At 43.2% G+C, this 20426-nt stretch overlaps 1 protein-coding gene across 10 annotated transcripts in view; it reads right to left on the bottom strand.

Moving 5' to 3' along the window:
• LOC102444602 (arginine/serine-rich coiled-coil protein 2-like) overlaps positions 1 to 20426 on the bottom strand; it is a 57344-nt gene that overhangs the window by 16113 nt on the left and 20805 nt on the right. For 3 of the 10 annotated variants that reach the window (XR_012895900.2, XM_075897813.2, XM_075897809.2), the window contains exons 2-8: positions 16112 to 16262; positions 12913 to 12956; positions 9573 to 9763; positions 8311 to 8454; positions 1619 to 1741; positions 1054 to 1133; positions 194 to 426 (exon numbers count right to left, since the gene is read on the bottom strand). Coding sequence is in view for 9 of the 10 variants with exons in the window: in XM_075897813.2 (XP_075753928.1) it covers positions 194 to 426; positions 1054 to 1133; positions 1619 to 1741; positions 8311 to 8454; positions 9573 to 9763; positions 12913 to 12956; positions 16112 to 16262 (966 nt within the window). In the remaining variant the exon portion in view is untranslated. Of the gene's footprint in view, positions 1 to 193; positions 427 to 1053; positions 1134 to 1618; positions 1742 to 8310; positions 8455 to 9572; positions 9786 to 11983; positions 12062 to 12912; positions 12957 to 16111; positions 16263 to 20426 lie in introns of those variants that run through there. The other 7 variants (XM_014571803.3, XM_014571804.4, XM_075897810.2 and 4 more) reach the window with 7 other exon arrangements.

Below are 20426 nucleotides of genomic sequence, written 5' to 3'. Positions count from 1 at the left end.
TAAATGTATTTTAATATACCCTATGAGCAGTATGGGTATCCAGGTTCTTATATGGTCCCCACCACTGTAACATCTGACATTCAAGAACTAGGTCATTTCTTAGGGATGTAAAATATCAGTTAAACCTCAGATTACTCATTCACATCCCTAATTAAGATGCATACACACTAGGAAAGTAGAAAGAATTAATTACCCCTTCTTTTTTCCCTTGCCAGAGCATTTTCCGCTTTTTCTCCTGTTCAGCAAACTTCATCGGGTTCACTGCTGCTGGATTGTAATAGCTAGGTACTGCTATTCCTGTCTCTGCCAGTGCTTTTGCTTGTAGTGCTGCCATTTGAGCTGCCATAGCTATCTGAGGAGTTACTTGGGTTCCTGATGCCAGAAGAGCAGCAACATTGATGATAGAACCCCCAGTGGCAGCAGCAGCTGAAGACAAAAAGTAAGGGAAGAGGGGAAGGGAAATGAAGGTGAATGTTAACATTTTGAATAAACTTTTAACATGAGGAATAAGCTGTTAGAGTAACACTCCAATGTAATTTTAGTAATCGTTTTCTAACTTGTATTATTAGAAAAATAGATTGAACAGGTCTTGATGAAACATAGGATGCACCTTAGAAAGTAGCAACATTTATGTTAAAAATGGGAAGTTTGCAATGAATTTTAGCAAAATGAGTTACATTTAACATTAAAACTCAGTTTGTATTTTTAAACAATAAAAAAACTGGACACAAAATTGTGAAATAGGTGTTTCTGAACTAATAGCTAAAAAGGAACTACTGCACATCCTTCATCACTTTTATGCAATGAACAACTAGAAGGCAGAAGAGAGTGATGCACACTTTCAGGATGGTGTTTGTGGTGCTGGGCACGGATGAGAACAATAAAAATCCCCAACAGTGAGTTTTCAAACACTTTTCATGCAATAGACACATGTTTCAGGGGAAAAAGGCTACAGGTATTTGAACTGGTTCTGCAGATCTAACAAAGCTACATCCTACTTTCCCTTTCATCACTGTTCTGTATGTATACTTCAATAGGTTTAAAGAAAGTTACCAGCAACGATTTCTTGTTGTTTCTGTTTTTCAACCATTTCTTTTTCTCTCTGTTCTTGCAATTTCTTTGCTCTTTCCAACCTACAAGTGATTTACATAATAAAAAAGTAATTTAAACACATTAATATGCAAAAAAATTGCAATACTGGTCAGCTTCCATATAAATGTCTATTATTTCTTTGAGCAAAGCCAGAATGAACATGAATTTTACTATTTCCACAGAAATCTTGAAGCAGCAAGAGAAAAACTAAATGGTAAATATTTAAAGATTTTTTTAAAGGCTTACAGATAGTAGTAAATAGATGCTTAGCAGTAAGGAAAACTAAGTACAATGCAACACCGCACACAACCACCAGTAGTGAATTGGTGGTCTTAATGCAGTGGCCCTGAGTGGGTTTGCTGTTCAAATTACAAAAGCCACCATAACTGACATTAACTAGCTGATAAACATTTGGCAAAATACAGTAAAGAATCTTGTACTGTCACTATTTGCACTGTCCTTATTAGATAGAGAAAGTACTTGAGATCATAGTATTGGTTAGTTTATTTCAAATGAAACTGAGTACCTTCTGGCTAAAGCTTCCTGTGCATCCATTGCTGTGTTTCGCCCCCTAAAAGGTGGTGGACTTGGACTTTGGCTATGACTCCTACTGAACTTTCGGGGTTTCTCAATTCTCTTCTTTCTTTCTCTGTAAGTGACCATATTTATAAAAAGATCCATTAGTCACTGAAGTAAATCCATGTGTATTTTAATATTCCACAAATAATTTAACATTAATCCATTGCTTTCCAAGGACACAGTGAAGGGTTAAAATAGGGAAGCACAATTAAAAATATAAAACAATGAATCAAAAAGGGGAAAAAATATGAATAACTGAAAATACTAGAGGCCATAATTCTGTAATAGGAATGTAAGAACACCCCATTCTGAGAAACAAAGTTCCTCCTTATTCATCTGACTGAAATCTACAATTGAGAGTTCTAGCAAGCTATGAAATCCAAAATTTTAAATATAACATAAGGCCACAAAAGCTTCTCTTTTGGAAAAAATACCTTAAAATTACCAGAAACAGACAAATGTATGGTGTGAAATTCAATAAAGTGACTAGGGAAGATTTCCATACCCCACCCCAGGGGCGGATATAGGGCAGGGCGAACGGGGCGGCCGGCCCGGGCCCCGGGCTTAAAAAAGCCCCGCTCATGCGCCGTGGCGCCACCGTGCATGTGCATGGTGTCACGGCGCATGCGCCGTGGCAAAGGGGGGGCCCCACGGAGTTATGCTGCCCGGGGCCCCGCAAAACAGTCATCTGCCCCTGCCCCACCAACACTAAGGCTGTGTCTAGACTGGCAAGTTTTTTTGCGGAAAAACTTGCCAGCTGTCTACACTGGCTGCTTGAATTTGCGCAAGAACACTGACGATCTAATGTAAGATTGTCAGTGTTCTTGCGCAAATACTATGCTGCTCCTGTTTGGGGAAAAAGCCCTCTTGCGCAAATGTATTTGCACAAGAGGGCCAGTGTAGACAGCTAAAAACTGTTTTGCGCAAAAAAGCCCCGATGGCGAAAATGGCAATTGGGGCTTTTTTGCGCAAAACCGTGTCTAGAATGGCACGGACGCTTTTCCGCAAAAAGTGCTTTTGCGCAAAAGCGTCCGTGCCAATCTAGACGCTCTTTTCCGCAAACGCTTTTAACGGAAAAACTTTTCCATTAAAAGCATTTGCAGAAAATCATGCCAGTCTAGACACAGCCTAAGGGTACATCTACACTACAAAGTTAATTCGAACTAACAGCCGTTAGTTCGAATTAACTTTCATAGGCGCTACACATACAAACCGCTAGTTTGAACTTAATTCGAACTAGCGGAGCGCTTCATTCGAACTAGGTAAACCTCATTCCACGAGGACTAATGCCTAGTTCGAATTAACTAGTTCGAATTAAGGGCTGTGTAGCCCCTTAATTCGAACTAGTTGGAGGCTAGCCCTCCCCAGCTTGCCCTGGTGGCCACTCTCGGCCAAACCAGGGAAACTCTTCTGCCCCCCTCCCGGCCCCGGAGCCCTTAAAGGGGCACGGTCTGGCTACGGTGCTTGTGCCAGGTGCAAGCCTGCCAGCACCCAGCCAGCAGACCCTGCACCTGGCACGGCATGAGCCAGCCACCTGCTGCCACCCAGCCCTCTGTCTCTTGTCCAGGCTGGCGGCTCCCAGGAGCCTGCCCGGGGCCACAAGAGGCGGGCGCCCGCCTGGTCTAGTGCGGAGATAGTAGACCTCATCCAGGTTTGGGGGGAGGCCTCCAACATCCACGACCTCCGCACTAGGCACAGGAATGCGGCCGTCTAGGGCAGGATAGCTGCCAGCCTGGCCACCAAAGGCCACATGCAAACCCAGGAGCAGGTTTGCATGAAAATCAAGGTGGTCCAGTGAGACCCCCGACCCTGAGCTTAGAACATAAGAACAGCCGTACTGGGTCAGACCAAAGGTCCATCCAGCCCAGTAGCCTGTCTGCCGACAGCGGCCAGCACCAGGTACCCCGGAGGGGATGGACTGAAGACAATGACCAAGCCATTTGTCTCGTGCCATCCATCTCCAGCCTTCCACAAACAGAGGCCAGGGACACCATTCCTACCCCCTGGCTAATAGCACTCCATGGACCCAACCTCCATCACTTTATCTCACTTCTCTTTAAACTCTGTTACAGTTCTAGCCTTCACAGCCTCCTGTGGCAAGGAGTTCCACAGGTTGACTATTTGCTTTGTGGAGAAGAACTTTCTTGTATTAGTTTGAAGCCTGCTACCCATTAATTTCATTTGGTGTCCTCTAGTCCTTCTATTATGGGAACTAATGAAGAACTTTTCTTTATGCGCCCTCTCCACACCACTCATGATTTTATAGACCTCTATCATATCCCCCCTTAGTCTCCTCTTTTCTAAGCTGAAAAGTCCCAGTCTCTTTAGCCTCTCTTCATATGGGATCTGTTCCAAACCACTAATCATTTTAGTTGCCCTTTTCTGAACCCTTTCCAAGGCCAAAATAGCTTTTTTGAGGTGAGGAGACCACATCTGTACACAGTACTGAAGATATGGCGTACCATAGTTTGATACTTCCCCTCCTCCTTCTTCCCCTGGCTTCCCCCTTCCAGCTCCCTCCTCCCATGTTTCCCCCTCCCCTCTCCCACCCTCTCTCTTCCTCTCTCCCACCTCCTTTTCCCAGTCTCCCCAGAGGTTAATCGGTTAATTCCCCCCCCCCCCCCCCCAGTTTTGTTAAATAAAGAGTGTTTCTATTTTTGAATACGTGTCCTTTATTTTTTACATCAGGAAGGGGGGCTAGGGAGGGGTAAGTGGAAGGAGGTGAGGGAGGAATGGGGCACGAGCCCCCGATGGGGAGGACTGGGGTGGCTCTGCGGGCTCCTCGGGGTGGAAGCTCTCCTGCAGGGCCTCTTGGATCCTGACAGCCCCCCGACTGACCCCACGAATGGCAGCCGGGTTGATGGCCGAGTGCTGTGATGTGCTGAGTGTGAGCACTCAGGGCACTCCAAGCCAGGACTGCTTTGCTGTCCCTCATCGAGGTAGACAAGCAAGCGGGCACCCCTGAGAACTGTCTGTCCGGGGTGGGGGTCGGGTCCCTTTAAGCACAGCCCTTGGCTAGCCTGAGGCAGCAGCTCCACACTCTAAGTCCTAACCTGATGCCCTGCCGGCACCTGTTCCAGCCAGCCTTAACTTCGGTTCAGGGTCACTCAATGTGGACATGCTATTTTGAATTAGCAAAACGCTAATTTGAATTACTTTTTAGGTCTAGATGCACTAGTTCGAATTAGTTTATTTCAAATTAACTAATTCGAATTAAGTTAGTTCGAATTAGTGCTGTAGTGTAGATATACCCTAACAGTGGATGTGTGTCCTAAAAATATTATTTTTGTTGGGGATGAGGAAAAGTTTGAAGGGGTCATTTACATAATCATCTACCAATTATGAATAGTTCACCTGTGTGTCAAATCGATGTAGGCCATCTTAAAGCGGAAAAAAACTTGATAAAAAGGTCAAAAAGCAAGTTTCACTCTGAAAGATCCATGGCCCTCTGTAGGAGGAATGGTTTCACATAGGAAAAAAAAACACAGGTCTTTGTACAAGAAAACAATTTTGAGATCTTGCAGATTTATTATTCTTCTGCTATGATAGACGCCCAACCTTGTTCAGTCACCTATCACCTGTTGCTTTGCAGATGCTGTGTTCTGACTGGATGATTTTGAACCCTGATAGGCTTTCCTTATGAGTGTCTAGACACAAATGAGGGAAAATAAGCGCATAGGTATTTTTTGGCAAGTAGTCCCGCTAAAACGAATAACTATAAAATTAAGATTAAGCTTCATTTTGTGGTGTAAGTTATAACCATGTTTTGCTAATTAAATTTTTGCTGGAGTTCAGTCCAGTGGTTTTGCTCGAGCTCAGATGTAACTACGAAGGTCCATCTGCTGCTAGAAAAAAAATATATATGTATGTGTCACACCAATTCTTATTTGATTTCAAATAAAAGGGATTCATTTTTCCAGGACTTTGATTACGTATGAATAAAGCCATCACCAAAAAAGTAGATTTCTGTCATGATCTATTTGCAACCCTAAACGGCATATTTTTGACGAGCAGTCATGACTAAACTGTGAAGGCCCCTTATTTTTCCTGCATACTTGCTGCTCACTTTTAATTATTTTTAATTCAATTCTTGAAGAAGCAAGAACACATGCATAGGAGTGCACACGGGGTAATTAAAATATACAAAACCCTATATTAAATACTGGTAGGAGCATGCTCAGTCACATACGTTCCCTCAGCTACCTTCTGAGAAGTAGGGATGTCAACATGTAGATGACTGCATGAATAAACCGATAAGCCTGGGTTTATTGGTTAATCCTGTTGACTACATGCATCCCCCCCTTGTTGCCTCCAGGGCCGGCCCGAGCCCTTTTGGCACCCCGGGCCCAGGCGCGCGGCGCTGCCCCCAGAGCGCACAGCGCATGCGTGAGCCGGCCACGGCCACTGGTGCACAGCTCGGGGCCCGCCCCCAAGGCGCACGGCGCATGCGCTGCCCAGCCTGGTTCAGCATTGCTGCTGGCATGCACACCGGGCCGTGCAGGGCCCCACGGCTGTGGGGGGAAGGGCGCTGCTGGCCGGCGCTGCAGGAGCCGGGCGCACGGTGCCTGATGGCAGCTATAAGGGATGCTGCGCGCCCCTTATAGCTGCCATCAGGCGTCCCCCATTGGTTGGCACCCCGGGCAGCTGCCCGGCTAGCCCATGCCTCAGTCTGGCCCTGGCTGCCTCTGTATGAGAGGCCAGGGGGGAGGAGAGAGGTGGGAGCAGATACCGGGGGGGGGGGGGGGGGGGGGGGGGGGGGGGGGGGGGGGGGGGGGGCAGCTGATACGTGTGGGGAGCCTGCTTTTAAGCTGGCCCTCCGCGCGTGCCGGCTCCCCGGACCCACCTGCCCTGCCCTATCATTCGGGCACGGGGGGGGGGGGGGGGGGGGGAGGCTGCTGTGAAGCAGCCTTTGTCCGTGGGGAGCTCGGACCTCCTGCATACAGGGGCTGCAAGTGGGAGCCAGTTTGCATGGGGAGCTGTGTTTTAAACCGGCTCCCCTCGTGTCCCAGTTCCCACCTGCCACCCCGCGTTGCTGCCTCTCAGAGGTATCAGTGCGGGGCGGCAGGGAGCTCCCTGGGAGTGGGGCCGGGAGCACACTGGCTGCTGGCCCCACCTCCAGGGACTATCAAATAGTCATGGAACACTAAACTGATTTAATGCTGAATAGTCACTACAGATTTCCAAAACTAAACTTGAAATGTGAATGACAATTCTTTTAGAGGATCTCAGAAGGTTCTGAGGGAGTGTCAATTTCACATCTAGCATTTGTGTGTTTTTTAACCTAAGTTTGTTGAACAGAAAAAGTGATTATCACCTGTTTTGGATCAGTGCTTGCAGCATATCATTCTTTTGCTCAGAACAAAAACTGCAGCATATTAGAGATGGAAAAGATGGCAAATGCAACTAGGCTCTGTGATATTCTGGACATTCATGCCTTATTCTGCTGGTAATCTGGCTCTAATGCAGCAAGAGTCTCACTATGCAGCAGATAGTAGTAAAACTAAGACCAAATTTTCTACATACTTAGTTTTGAATTGCAATAAACTCATTGATGAGACTTGTTTTATCTTGAAGTTCCACAGGCAAATTAGCGTATTAAAAAAACACTACTAAGAATACACGTACTGTCTCTGTCTCGGTCAATACAAGCTAAAAAACCTCCATGAACTGCAAAAGGCAGTCAAACAAAGCCATGGAGTCAAGTGCACCAGATATACTGAGGGTCAGTATCTTTGATAGCTAGTATTTTCAGGTGGGTAGCTCCCCTTTCCTGAAATGTGTTTTACAGAGCAGCACTATCGGGAAACAACAAGATGCAGATACAGTCAAGTTATTTTTAGCAAGCACTTTGGCAATCTCACCACTCTAGTAACATCAAACTTAACAGATTTTGTTGCCTCTTATTCTGCACTGTTCTTTGAGAACTTTATACTCCAAGCTGATTAAAATTAAACTGTGGCATGAACAGATTAGACTGAAATATAAAGTGAGCTTGACAAGAATTCAGACAAAAGTAATTCAAATGGAATTTGTATATCAGTAACAAATTATACTTTGCATTCCACCACCAAAGAATCTCAAAAGTGATTTACAAGTTATCCGCAATAGCTCTGTATTTATGTAATTCCATTTTATAGCCAAGGAAGCTGAAGTCTTAAAACATCATATAATTTCTCCAAAGACCCATAGGAAGAATGTGTCAGAGAGGTGAACAAAAGCCCTGCCACTTATTAAAATCTGCACTTTTTAACAAAGCCATCTGTCTTCTCATTCTATGGGTTGATGCCATTTTGCAAAATCCTACAGTCTGTACTATCTCAGATCATAAGGTCCCTGACATTCTCTATGGCTAGATATGGAGGAACTGGCGGAGTCTCAAGACTCATATTTATACCATGGAGTCATTCTACTAAAAAAGGGTGAGAACTCAAATCTTAAAATGGTAAGTTCTTTGGGGCAAACACATCATCATCGTATGCATTTGTATAGTGACTAGTACAACAGAGCTTCTAGGTATTAATGCAATAGAAAGCCATTTCCAATAAGTTATGCAATTTCAATTAATCTGAATAGATTTTAAAGCATGCTACATTTGAGTGGTGACATTTTGAAGAAATGACATAATGACATCATACTTACCGGCTTCTGCTCCTAGTCCTACTTCTGCTTCTACTTCTATGTCTGTGTCTAGATTTTGATCTAGAATGAGATCTTACATGGCGTTTTCTCTCTCTGCTTCGGGACTGTGATTTTCTTCTATCACGGCTTCTACTACGATGACGCCTGAAAACAAACATTCCAAGTTTTTAGAAATATTCTGAAGCCTTCTAATTCAATGCATAAAGAAAAGTGAATTTCTACTTAAGGTCTTAAGAGACTATATTTAAAAAAAATTCTGATTCATCCACATAGAGCAAACGAACATTTGCTAGTAATAAAGTTATCATCTTGAACAATTTAAGTGAGGGGTATGAAAGAAGAAACAAAAAGACCACCACTATAAGTAAGCCACAAGACCCACTCAAATTTCATAGCTCATTAAACAATCTTACTCATTAATACTGACACACAATATGTTAGTGGAGTAACCAAACAACATGATAGGAACATTCCAATGCATAAGTCCTGACTTTCAGAGCTAACCTGAGTTTATCATCTTAGGCTATGTCTACACTTGCACTCAACAAAACTTTTGTCATTCATGGTTGCTTTAGAAAGGCCTCCCCCCAATAAATGACCAAGTTTTGCTGTGACAAGTGAAAGTGTGAACGCTGCTTTGTCAGCAGGAGTGCTCTACTGCCAACAAAGTGAAACCCCCTCGTTGGGAGTGGAAGTATTTTGTCGACAAAAAGTGCCAACAAACTCTGTTCACACATGCTGACTTTAGCGACAGGGCTGTGTTGATGCAACCATGTTGCTAAAAGCTACATAGTGTAGACATACCCTAAAACAGCAGAACTCTAATACCTTAAAAGAAACTCTTGATTTATGAGGTAGAAATGTTAAAAGCAATACACAGAAGGAAAAGCAATGCCCTGACACTAGGAGAAAATGTACTGTCACTGGTGCCAAGGAATTAAATACTTATACAATATACATTAATTGCAGAAATTAATATGCATTTGAATTAATTTTAGACACTGTCTAAAGGAAGCTTAATAACCTTACTATCACCCGGGGGGGGAAATCTGGACTAGCATTAAATGCATTGCATAACAAAACAGGAAACTTTGCTACTTTAGAGGTAACGTTCCGGAATAAATCTGTTTTAAAAACCCAGTGTTAGACCCAATTCAGTTGTATATATGAACCCTAATAAAACTCCAAAGCACCCAATTTTTGCCAACCACTTAAAGGATTAAAAAAAATGGTTATTCAATAATCACAACTAGACAATTTACCTTTCACGAGACCTGGATCTTGAATGACTTTTGCCTCTTGATAATTTCCTTTCTTTGCGTTTATGTCTGTCCTCACCATTTTCAGATGAATTTAAGCTCTCTCTTCCCTTGTCAGATGAGTGTTCTTTGTCATTGTGGTCCTCAGATTTGTGTTTCTTGGAGGACTTTTCTTTGGACTCATGTCTTCTTGCCTGTTTTAAGAAGAAGTTGGTTCTTTCAGGAAGATAGTGCAACAAAGAGAGTTAGTATAGTATCAAAAGAGAAAAAATTATATGTTGTGATGTAACATTAGTAACCTTAGGAGTGTGGCTCAGTCAACAGTGATAGCTATTTTACTTAACACCATCATATAGTCAATGCTGCAAATATACACTATCATCCCCCCCCCCCCCATTTCTCTTGGGTATTTTTAAAGCACCCATCAGAGTACAGCAGAACCCTGTTTATCCAATCTAACTTGGATCAGGGCCAATCAGATATTCCAAAAATCAGATAATCTGAAGAATAGGAAAGTGCAAGGCAGCACTGCCTTCAGGCCACAAGAGAGACGGCTCACGTCTGGACCTGCGCATACTGGGTGTTTGGTTACTATGTAGAGCCAGATAATGGTGGGTTGGATAAAAGTGGTTCTACTATATTATTACACTGTCTTCTGACATGACTGTTGGGAGCATTACAATGAAAACAGCATTCCTCCTCAGTTACTGGTTACTCCATCTATAATGGAGCAATGCTAAAAGCCTAAATATGTTTCTGTCTCTACCAGTGTCTGAGCATGTATGTACACAAGGGCATAGATATTTGTAAACAAAACACATTTAATATTTGTACAGACATACCATGCACACAAGTACATCTGTAAACCCACATCTGGTGTCAGACATGCATATAACAATTATTCTACCCATGGTTAAATAAGTACTGGTGACAAAGTATTTAAAAAAAATAAAAGTTAGTATTGAGGCCTCACACTTTAGTTTAAAATGGAAATATCCTGCAGTGCTGCACTGTAATTTTTTTCTGCAGTGCCTCTTTTTAAAAGCAGTCTCCTCTTCCTTTTATATCTGCAGTGCCAAAACTACTTTGGCAAGGTCAGTTCTGATTTTTATCAGTGTTTTCTTTGGAAACTAAACCATGATAAAGAATTTTTCTTCATAACATATCCAGCTTGTTTATTAGCAGTTTCTAATACAAAATACTGTAGACATTTAAGTTGTTTTAAAAAAGGATTCTAAAAGTCAAACTCTGTAAATGTCATATAGCAGTATCGGCATATATCTTATGTTTTTAATATACGGTAATTTACAGGTTCAAGTAAATCGGCTCTAACCTAATATTCAGCATTTAAATATCCTTTCCACCCCCCCCCACCCCAAACTACCTATTTGCCACTTAAGACAGACAAGCCTGAAACATGCTTGCCATAATTAGAAAATATCAACAATAAGCTTTTAAGAGACTCATTCTAAAATCCTTTAAACTAAACTTTTGCTGATAAGTTTCAGATTTTAGACATGTACTAGGAGCATTTCAGACATTTATAACAAACTGAAAATCTCTTTGCTATTTTTACGGTTATTATAGTTTTAACTCAAACCAACAGCTATAATATATGGAAATATAGTTGAATAAACAGAAGCCTATTTTTAGATGTCAGCTACTTAATGCTAATCACATCCACAAATACAATGTAAGTTAGAAAGACAGTTTGACCTATACTTTAAGAACTTGCAATTCCCAGCAAAAAAGTATCATGAGAGACTAAAACAAGGTAGCCTATTCATGAAAAACCTGCTAATCATTTAAATCAACTTGCAAAAGATAAATGTAATGTAAAAGGTTCACTCCGGTCTAATAGTATGGTAAAATGCTTAAAATATTTACAAGGGAAGCAAAACTTTCTAAACATTAAGGGTACGTCTAGACTGGCAAGATTTTGCGCAAAAACTTGCCAGCTGTCTACACTGGCCGCTTGAATTTGCGCAAGAGCACTGACTTTGTAATGTACAAAATCAGTGCTTCTTGCTCAAATACGCTCCCACGCGGGAAAAACCCCTCTTGTGCAAGAATACTTGCCAGTGTAGACAGGGAAGAACTGTTTTGTGCAAAAAAGCCCCGATGGCTAAAATGGCGATCGGGGCTTTCTTGCGCAAAATCGCATCTAGACTGGCCACGGATGCTTTTGCGCAAAAGTATCCATGCCAATCTAGACGCGCTTTTGCGGAAATACTTTTAACGGAAAAACTTTTCCGTTAAAAGTATTTCCGCAAAATCATGCGGCCAGAGTGTAATGATTTTTTTTTTTAATTCAGTCTTCCAAACATACACTTGCTAATAAAAACACCATTACATCCCATAACTGATTTAAGATATCTTTAAGGGAAATATGAGTTTGAATGACTAATAGTTACCTTATCATGAAGTAGGCTTATAATTTTGCTATCTGAGTCTGGAGCGTCTTCAGTTCAGTCTCTTCGCGCATTAGCACGCTGAGTATGATTTATTATAGAAATGTTATCATATGATCTAAACAATATAGTCAATTTCACAAAAACTCCTCAAGTAATTGTTACAGAGCTTCCATTGGGATTGGGGGGAGTTCCTGTCCCACATTAAAATTTAAGGAGTTCCCCATTTACCTAAGCCTATTATTGACCCATGTGACAGCCTGACTACTTCTGCTGCAGTTTGTTTGCACCTTTCACCTCTTTTCTGGTGGGTAAGCCAGTTATCGCCAATGTACAATTGCTGCTGCCTCTTCTCATTCCCCTTGCCTTCATTTTTTTAAAGAAGCCCTCTGGTGAGCTCTTTGCTGTCACAGCCACACTTCCAGCTGACTCTTGCTGACACGGCTACATATGTAATTCTGCAGCATTCCTTAAAATTCAAAGTTGCAATCATCAGAGCTCAGTCAGTGGGGATTTTTTTTTAAAAGTATCCTTAGATAGATAGGTATTCAACATTGAAACCCCTGAGCAGTGGTCAGGCATGAGAAGACTTAAGGCTTCTGGTTAATGGAAGCTCTGTTAGATAGTCACCAAGAACACCAATTCTACTTCTCCATATGCAATTTTAATTTGGCTGTTTCCACAAAAAGTTAATACCAACAGTTTCTGAATGCAATTCTGCTATAAACAATCACCTTCTTGTCAAAATGATGGCTTTAATCATTCTTCACTATGATAGGTACTCCATACTGATTTAAGTTTGAGTTTCCAATGGGTTTTTTTTTTGTACTTACCATAAAGTCATTTATATATAGTTTTACATATACACACATAACTACAAGATACTTTAAAAGATGTATTGTACAATTACTTAAGCACTACAAAGAGTTTACCTCTTTGCTTCTGCTCCGGCTTCCATGTTTTCTTCCTTCGTTATCTGAAGAAGAAATTTATCTGTTATTTATCAAGTAAATATGAACTTTATCTAATTGTGTTAGTTAATACTCACTTAATTTACACTTAAGCTTTTCTACACCACAGAGTGAAGAATAAGTATATTTTAAAGAATAAAGTATATTTTATGAACAGGAGGCAAACAGACAACTCACCAATACCAGATTCTACAGGCCTCTCTCCTGTGACCCCACTAAGGAATACCAAAAAAGCATGAAAAAACTGCTTATGAAACTCCCTGATGCTACTCAGGAACAAATTTACGCGAACACCCCCCCAATCCCCAACCAGGAACTTTCTATCTACTACCCAAAATACACAAACCGGGTAATCCCGGACAGCCCATCATCCCCAGCATTGGCACACTTACCACAGGATTAACTGGCTATATTGACTCCCTCCTCAGACCCTAGGCTACCAACACTCCTAGCTACCTCCGTGATACCACTGACTTCCCGAGGAAACTCCAAAACATCAATAATCTTCCCGAAAATACCATCCTAGCCACCATGGATGTAGAAGCCCTACACCAACATTCCACACAAAGACGGATTACAGGCCATCAGGAACACCATCCCCGGTAACAACACTGCACACCTGATCACAGAGCTCTGCGAGTTCAAACTCACCCACAACTACTTCCAATTCAGAAACAATTTCTATCTCCAAATCAGCGGCACAGCCATGGGCACTCGCATGGCACCACAATATGCCAACATCTTTATGGCTGACCTTGAACAATGTTTCCTCAGCTCTCACCCCCTAACACCCCTACTTTACTTATGCTACATCGATGACATCTTCATCATATGGACCCACGGAAAAGAGACTCTTGAAGAATTCCACAGGGATTTCAACAACTTCCACCCTACTATCAACCTCAGCCTGGACCAGTCCACAAGGGAAATCCACTTCCTGGACACTACAGTACAATTAAATAATGGACAAATTTCCACCACCCTATATCGGAAACCTACCGACCACTACACTTACCTTCATGCTTCCAGCTTCCATCCCAGACACATTTTTCAGTCGATTGTATACAGCCAAGCCCTACGATACATAGACAGTCACCTACAGGATCTTTACAGAGCATTCCTAAAACTGAAATACCCACCTGGGGAAGTGAAAAAACAAATTGACAGAGCCAAAAAAATACCCAGACATGAACTACTTCAAGACAGACCCAAAAGAGAAAACAACAGAACTCCTCTTGCTGTTACCTACAGTCCACAACTCAGACCCCTCCAATGCATTATACACAATCTACAACCCATCCTGGAAAATGATCCCTCATTCTCAGAGGCCTTGGGAGAAAAACCTATTCTTGCTTACAGACAATCCCCTAACCTGAAACGTATTATTTCTGGTAACCATGCCACACAACCATATCATAAACCTCCAGGAACCCAGCCCTGCAACCAAAAAAGATGCCAACTCTGCCCACATATCTACACTGGCGAATTCATCACTGGAGCAAACAACATAAGCCACAAAATCAAAGGGTCATTTGACTGCACATCCAGTAATTTGATCTATGCCATCAAATGCCAGCAGTGCCCACTGCTATATATATATTGGACAAACTGAACGGTCTCTGCGGGGAAGAATCAATGGACGCAAATCGGATATACATAAAGGGAGTATACAGAAGCCTGTTGGTGAGCATTTCAGCTTGCCTAACCACAGTCTGACAGACCTGCAAGTAGCTGTCTTGTCACAAACCAGCTCTACGAGCCAAATACACAGAGAAGCCCTGGAATTCCAGTTCATCCACAAATTCAATTCACATGCTAATGGAATCAATCGTGATATGGGCTGGTGGGGACTCTACCTATTTAACCACTGAAGGTGCTAACAGCTCCCTGAGTGGTATCCTTCCTGTTTTAGGAATCTATCTATTGACTTTGATTTTTATCTGCTTAGGTTTAAGTACCCATTCTCCAGATACTTAATGATGTTCTGTCTCCCCCCTCCCCTTCCCCTCTCCTATTTATTTTGAGTTTTCATATCCCCAACTCATAACTCTGGTCATCTGAAGAAGTAGGCTGTGCCCACGAAAGCTCAGGATATCATCTACGTGTTTTGTTACTCTATAATGTGCTACCAGACCATTTGTTGTTTTTTTCTGTAACAGACTAACTCGGCTACCCCCTGAAGCTCCTATATTTTAAAGGTTTAACAAAAGTTAGAGTCTTCTTATCTATGGTGGAAACCACATTAGAATAGAGAATTTTTAAAGTTAGTTTCTTTCCCACCATTTAACAGTGAAAACTGATTAGTTTGTTTCTCAATTGCCTCCTGATTGGCTAGAATATAATTGTAACATCTAGGATATAAACTGTGGACTATAGGGTCTTAATCCAAACATATCAAACAGAAGACATTTACACATTAGGTTTTCTAACTAGGTCTAATGCATGTCACCAAGAAAAATATCCACTGGGCTTTGGAAAAGCATTCAATTTTTATTTTCTGCACGAGTCGTTTTAAAAAATAAGTCTCAGTATAAAATATTTCAAAAGCAGTTTCACTGGCACTACTGAGAGCAACTTTTTAAAAGATTCAAGTTTAAGCAAAAGAGATTCAAGTTCTGAAAGTGTGCATGTTTCTATTTTAGAGCATTTTTAAACCTGTGGTGTCCAACCAGTTCTGAAGCAAACTAACCACACTCAACCGGCCAAATAGCCACATGTGGCTAGCGCGTTTAAAACTGTGGTGTCCAACAGTATATTCTACTATAAGAAATTAAGTTCAGGCAGATAAGACCAATAATGTTTCAGTTTTCTTCAAAAGGTAACATAGCCAGGATGAAATTTACATGCTTTGTAATCAAGGAATCAAGGATTTTGGTTTCTCTAAGAGAGAATTTATAACTTGCTTCATTAAATTATTTGCACATTACCCGGACACAAAATGTGTCATCTTCAAAACTTCCTGAGCCAGGAAGGGGGGGGGGGTGCCTCCTGTCTGCCCACACTGCTACCTCTGATAGAGGCAGCAACACGCAGGGTGGGGGGTGGAGCAGGACGGTGCGGCGCTGCTTGTAACCATGTACGTTTGGTTAACCACGTACAGAGTTACACTTTCACATCCCTAATATCTATACAGGTAAAGCAAGTTAGAAGTTGACCATACCCGACCTCCGTTTTCTTTCCCTTGATCGTGAACGCGATCTCGAGTAATGATATTTCGAGGTTCTAGGAGAATTAGATGCATCTGTCAGTTCCTTTTCCTTCTCTTGAGATGATTTTTCTGGGACTATTCCATCTCGTTCTGTATCACTACCCTACATAGGCAGATTAAAATATTTTAAAGTTTAAGATTTTTTTCTTTTTAGATTAAAAGAGAAAATCAGGAGATACAGGCACATATACGGGGAGGGATAGCTCAGTGGTTTGAGCATTGGCCTGCTAAACGCATGTTGTGAGCTCAATCCTTGAGGAGGCCATTTAGGAATCTGGGGTAAAATCAGTCAGGGGTGGTACTTGGTCCTGCTGTGAAAGCAGGGGACTGAGCTTGACGACCTTTCAAGGTCCCTTCCAGCTCTAGGAGATAGGCATTTCCATTCATTCATAAGCTGCTCTTTTCACCTAGAATCTTGAAGTGTTCAACTAAACCAGCAGTGGCCAACCGGCAGCTCACAAACCGAAAAAAAATTGCAGCTCCTGACGAAACCCAGAACTGCTCAGTTCAGCTACTCTAACAGCTGGGCCGCTTTGAGCTGCATTCGTGCTCATGACCCGCGCCGTTCCACTCACAGCCCCCAGCGCACTGCATCGTATCCTGCATGTGCAGGCCGGGTCGCACGCAGCAGCCCAGCCGGCAGTGGCAAGGGCTCCAGGTGCTGCGGCAGTGGCAGCTCTGGGACTAGGGCATAAGGCGGGGGGGGGGGGGGGGGTGTCTGGCTCTGGGAGAGGGGAATTGGGTTGGGGGAGAGCATGCGCATGGCATCCCAGCCAGCTCATGTTCAAAGCCGGCCGCTCAGCGCATGTGCCTCAGCACCTGGAGAAAGACATGCGGGGCTGTTGCAGCAGCGGCAGCTCCGCCTCCGGGACCAGAGGATTAGGTTAGAGCTGGGGGGGGGGGGGGGAAGCCTGGCTCTGGTGAAGGGGAGGGGGATAGGGTTAGAGCAGAGGGTGCTGGGGAAGGGGAGGAGCAGCCAGGGCACTTCCTGAGACCTAGGATCCCCAGATACTGGCCCCAGCTGTGTCTGTCCCCCCCCCCCCCCATGAGTACCCTGTCCCCACCAGCACAGTTGGGGCCACATTAGTGAGGCTTGGGGGGTTTTGGAGGGGGGATTTTTTGCATCTCACTTGTGTGGCCGCAACTGACTTTTCTGTGGGTCAGTGACTCCTGAATCAAAACAGGTTCCCCGCCCCCCTCATAAATAAAGAGAACACTGAAACATTTTGTGTTTGACATAATATTTTATTTAAAAATGAAGCCTGGCCACCAAGCCACCACCTGGCCCCAGCATCATAAAGTATATCATACACTGGAACCCCCTGCCCTGAGCCTCTCACATCCCCAAACTCCTGCATCCCACATCCCCAGTCTTCTGCCACAACACTCTTGCACCATCCACACGCCATAAATCTGTGTCCTGAGCCCCTCATGCACCCTCCTGCCCTGATCCCCTCATGCACCCCAGCCCAAACTCCTGCACCCTCACAGCCACAAGCCTGTGGTTTGCTCAGCACCCCAACCTTCCACCTGACCCCAACACTCCCCAGCCTGGAGCCCCCTCCCTGAGCCAGCATCCCCTTCTCCACATCCTCCTGCACCCAAATTCCCTCCCAGAGCTTGCACCTCTCACCCCATCCCAGTGCTTTTTTTGTGATAGTATGCCCTGGGCCAGTGTACCGGCACCAATTTTCCCCTGGTGTGGCTCCCCCCTCCCCCCCAGGTATGTGGCTCTTCGCACTCTATCCACCGCTACTTTGGCTCTTCGTCTCCAACGAGTTGGCCACCCCGAACTAAACCAAGCATCTCTCAAAAACAGAACACTCTAGGATGACTTGATTTTCTATCAAATGAATGTTATGGATACAATCATTTTTTATTACTGATGTTTGTGCATTAAAATGACAATTGCTCCCTGCACCGTCGTCAAGACACACTAGTGTGAAGAACATAATTAAGAGCTTCACCAAATACCAATTCAACAATAAAAGAACACCACTCTTAAAGAACAGGTTTTTTTTAATAAAAGCTCATTTATAAAAGGACAAAGTGAAAAATCGTCAGCTTTTGATTGCGTGATACTGCAATAGGTCCAGTCAGTGAGAGGTCACACTGTCTCCCTACAGGCAGCAGAAGTCTAGGGTCTCATAACTATTAAGCCTGCAGTCAGGCCCAATAGTCATTATAGAGGCCACACCCTTATTCATGGTGGGACAGCACCCAAACAGTTAAGGTGTACTTTGGTAAACTGAACAGCAGTTTATGAGCCCCGGCCCTGCATCAGGGCAGGGCAGCGAACAAACAGTTAAGCAGTTTAAAGCTCCGGCCTGTCTGCAGGCCCAGCAATGGTTGGGTCTCCTTGTAGGCAGAGAGCCAACAAGCGCAAAGGTTTTCTTCCTCCAGGGGGAACCTACCACCCAAGGTGAGGGGTAGCGACAGGGGATGGATGCAAGCCCACCCGCTCCACTGCGTCCCAGCCTAGGGCTGCCACTGGGTTGGCGAGGATCCTGGATTCAACATGCCAACCAGCTGACCTCCATATCCTCTGTTGGCCTTAGGTCAGCTACCCCTGGGCTGTCACCCGGTTTCCCCTGGGGTCGTACCTGGCTCCACGTCGGCTCCGCAGAGGCCACTAGGGACGAAGATACCAACAGCGTGCCCAGGGCCCCTTTGCCTGAGCCAGACCCAGAGCCTGACAAAGGTGCAGGGGAGGGGGAAGAGAGGCGGGAGGTGTCCTGGAAAGTCCTCGGGCCCTGGCAGTGATTTCTGCAGCCCTGTCCAGTCATTGGGGCGGCCTCAGCCCAACCCAGTCCTCCCACCAAAGGCAGCATTCTTTATTATGCAGCATTGAGAAGCAAATACAACAGTAGCATAAGAATAAAATATAATAGCGTGAGAATTTCAAATTAAAACCTGCAGGATTTCAGTCCTGAGTATTCATTCTAGAGAGCTGATATGGCTTTTGTGATACCAGTTTTTCAATATTTGGCTTGCTATTTTGAGCTGATACTACTCTAATTACCGCTGATCAATGTTCATCACTTAACCTTGACCTTTTAGTTATTTTGGTGGCTTTTAAGTGAAAATAGCTGTTCACATAGGTATGTGCTACCAAACATTGACAATACTTTTTACTCAAATTTATGTACTTCAACAAATTGCCTGGGCCCATATCTGTAAAAATCAAGAACGCCAACTTCATTATATTTGTTTTTTAAGAAAGAGTTAGAACTTATCAAAATTCAGTGTATTTGCATATTTCTTTCAGCCTTTTGAAAATCATAAGGCGACGGTGCTGTAAACAAGAAGAACTTATCTTCACGTTATTTGAAATCCTGGAATCTCTCCTCGAATTCATGTCACAGCTGTACACTATTTGATGCATAATTCGCAAAATGCAAACTGAGGTGTTTGCTTTCATGGTCTCGACATGTAATGAAATGAATTAAATGTTTTGGGTTTTTTTAAACTGTATTTCCCAAAGACAAAGTTTGGTCATAAAAGCTTTTATACTGCCATACATAGTAGTCACCACCTGACACTTCCCTTGAAGTTTTAATTTCAGGTCACTCAGATGTTTGGTAATGTCAACTAAAAATGATAAATCTCGTACCCAGTTATAGTTAAGTCTGGGTCCTGTCCTTTCATTTCATGGAAAATAATAGTTTCCAAAACCTCTCCAAAACTCTTACCTTTCTTGTTCGAGAGATCTCACTATAGTATGACAACCCTTCACACTCAATTCCAAACTCACTTAATAATGATGAAAATTGACATTGGTTCAAAACCATGTGCACGGATAAAATTTATAATTTTTTTTCACAGCTTTATAAACATGGAGCATGTGCTCAACCACCTTTGAGCATAACACTTCTTGATGGATTATGCAGTGGATATGTTTCTTGGTGCTAGGCAGTCTTGTAATCTAGCCCCAAAACCGCTTATTTTCCCGGTCATCGAAGGACCATCATCGGTCGTTACGGAAACCAAATTTGACAAAAATTATATTTCTCCAAAAGTACAATTGAAAATGTCTTGGCCAGTTGTAGTGTCACGCATAGGTACGAGTTCAAGAAGCTCTTCAATTAAATTGAACTCACCATCACAAGCATGCAGGAAGACAGCCAGGTGCGCAACACCACCAATATCTCTACTTTCATCGAGAGCAATTGAAAACACTTCAAAAGTTGATTTCTTTAATTGCTCACTTAAATCACTTGCCATTTCATTTATCCTCTCTGCAACTGTGTTCCGTGACAAAGATATC

Source organism: Pelodiscus sinensis, chromosome W (assembly GCF_052426305.1).
Source record: "Pelodiscus sinensis isolate ZL-2025 chromosome W, ASM5242630v1, whole genome shotgun sequence".
Taxonomy (NCBI): Eukaryota; Metazoa; Chordata; order Testudines; family Trionychidae; genus Pelodiscus; species Pelodiscus sinensis.
This window is presented reverse-complemented; position numbering and strand designations above follow the sequence as displayed.